Raw genomic sequence first — 2,580 nt, forward strand, 5'->3', positions numbered from 1 at the left:
CCCCCCCCAACCCCCACCCCCCACCACCAATCCACTTCCTGGTTGCGTCTCGGCGTACGTTAGCGATGTACGCAGGAATGTGTCGCCTTGAGTCGTTCCAGCCTTTAATTTCCTTGGACTGAGTTACTGAGCCGAACATGTGGAATATAATTTACCAGAATGTAGAATATTGGAGTTTTTAGTATGTTATTTATTTTTATTTATTATTTTTATATACTGAATATGTGTTTGGTAGTTTTCAGTTGATTGTGGAAGTACACTAATGTTACTACATAGTTGACCTTATTTATTTTTAAATTATATATTTCATTGTATATATTTATTATTTGTTATTTCATTTATTTATCTCATTTTTTTAAATTAATTTTTTATTTGTTTTTCAGTTGAATTGTATTTAAATCGAGGAAAGTTCCAAAGTCAATGAGGAATTGTGTTAAACAATCCTGATCTCAATATTGATCAAAATAATAGTGATTAGGATTTTTGCCTTGATGGAGCAGCTTGTGTTTTTTAAACTGTGAAAAAATAAATAAAAAAGAAAAGCTCAGACTGAAAACTCCACCAGCGTGGAGAGGAAGATGTGAATGTGTGTGTTTAAAGAACCGACCTGCTCCGTGGACAACGTGGAGGCGGCGTCTTTAGTTGGATCGACCTCTCTGCCTCCTGCTGTCTTCCCGAACAGTCGCCACCCTGTTGCATTGTGGGACGGTGCCTTGGGCTCTTTGGATTTCCTAGAAAACAGGCTCCTGGAAGAGAGGCAGAAAGAAAGGGCTCAGCATTTCTGATTATCATCGTGAACATACCGAACCTTTAAAGTCTTTAAATCTAAAACCAGACGAGAGGGAGAAGGAAAGTGTCGGATGTAAAAAGATCTTTATTGGAGGTTTCAAAGGAAGGTTGTTTTTGTTTTGGTGTTGATGACATTTCCACAGGACTGAAGCTCCAAACCTGACATCAGTCCAGCCTCACCTGACTACATGTTTCCCCCTGTGGTTAACACAGATATCACAATGTGTTGAACAGAACTGTTTGTGGGCTTTTATCACTAACAGACAGACTGACTGACTCATTTATTATCTATGTGTATTTTAACATTATCTGGTTCTTTCTAAGTCAAGACACCAACTGTTTATTTAAAATCCAGATGGAAAATAAAAAATGTTGGTGACAGTCTGCGGGTCAGGTCTGAGCAACAAACTGATATGTAACAGGAGCTGTAATAAATTATTACTTTCATTATTAATTCATCTCTATTTTTCCATTAATCATTCAAATAGAAAAGTAGGAAATGCCCCTCGGGATTTTCCAGAGCCAAAGGTGACGTATTTAAACTAACAGTTTAAAAACACAAAGATCTTCAGCTTTACGAACTAATTTTTCGATTAATCGTAAGATCGATGTTTTATTGTTAGTATGAGTATTTATTACTGGTAAAAAGAGTCTTATAGTGACTTATTAATAAATGATGATGTGTTTTACACTTTACATTAAAGCCAGTTACAAATAATAGGAACTCATTAGTCAGATTATTGAGTAGAAAGAATTAACTAGCTCCTGCCAAATAGTGAGCCTGCATCAACGTATGAAAACTGTTAAAACTTGCTTATAATTATTTATGATTTATAAAATGTAAACAAGCTAATTAATAAACTAGTTATAAACCATCTATAAATCCTTGATACCATTTCATCAGTCGGCTCAGTCGTGTTACCTCATGTGGAGATAGAGACTTTAAAGACACTTGAAATTATACAACACTTACATTATAATCTTTAATGAATTAAAAAAATAAATAAAGATTAATTGTGGCACATGCAAAAGTTTGGGCACCCTGCAAACCCCGTACCCCCTAACCCCCCCCCCCCCCTTCTGGCAGATGTGACAGCTTGCTATCACTTTCTGTAGCAGCTGAGAGTCTTTCTGTTCCTGATTGACAAATCTTCACCCACTCTGGATATTTTTAGGCTGCGCTGCACCAACAACATGTTGAAGATCTACCCACAGATTTTCAGTCTGAGTCGCTGAGTCCTGACTGAGAACAGGGCAGGACAATTATTTCTTATTTTTCCAGCGGAAAACTGAAATTGCAGAAAAATAATTCAGTTCCTCAAACAAACATATGAAGAAATCCAGAGACAAACAGTGAAGACGTAGTGCGGTGAATTAATCCTCATCATCATTCTGACCACAGTCCTGCAGCTGCAGCAGTTTTTTTATTTTTTTTTTTAAGTGATGCTGGAGGGAAAAAAAAAGCTGCCAGATCGACAGTTTTACGTTCGTGTCAGTCGACGAGTCTGAAGAGGAAGAGGGACGAGGAACTGCAGGAATTATGAGAAGGAAGTGGAGCTACGAAGGAGAACAAGAACACACACACACACACACACACACACACACTCTCACACACACTCTCACACACAAACACACACTCACACACACACACACAGTGGGCCAAGTAGACAGCCAAGCAAATATTATTCCTCCGCTCTCTGCAGGCGCAAGTTTCTTCACTCTGAAGTGTTTCTGAGAGAGAGAGAGAGAGAGAGAGAGAGAGAGAGAGAGAGAGAGAGAGAGAGAGAGAGA

The 2,580-nt window shown here is 38.1% G+C and overlaps 1 protein-coding gene across 1 annotated transcript in view; it reads right to left on the reverse strand.

Moving 5' to 3' along the window:
* Window positions 1-2,580, reverse strand: part of LOC111224233 (TBC1 domain family member 12-like) — a 22,957-nt gene that overhangs the window by 11,169 nt on the left and 9,208 nt on the right. Inside the window, exon 2 of the mRNA XM_022748656.1 lies at window positions 608-746. Within this exon, the coding sequence (XP_022604377.1) occupies window positions 608-746 (139 nt within the window). The remainder of the gene's footprint in view (window positions 1-607; window positions 747-2,580) is intronic.

This window comes from Seriola dumerili, unplaced genomic scaffold, assembly GCF_002260705.1.
Source record: "Seriola dumerili isolate Sdu_G_001 unplaced genomic scaffold, Sdu_1.0 BDQW01000127.1, whole genome shotgun sequence".
NCBI lineage: Eukaryota > Metazoa > Chordata > Actinopteri > Carangiformes > Carangidae > Seriola > Seriola dumerili.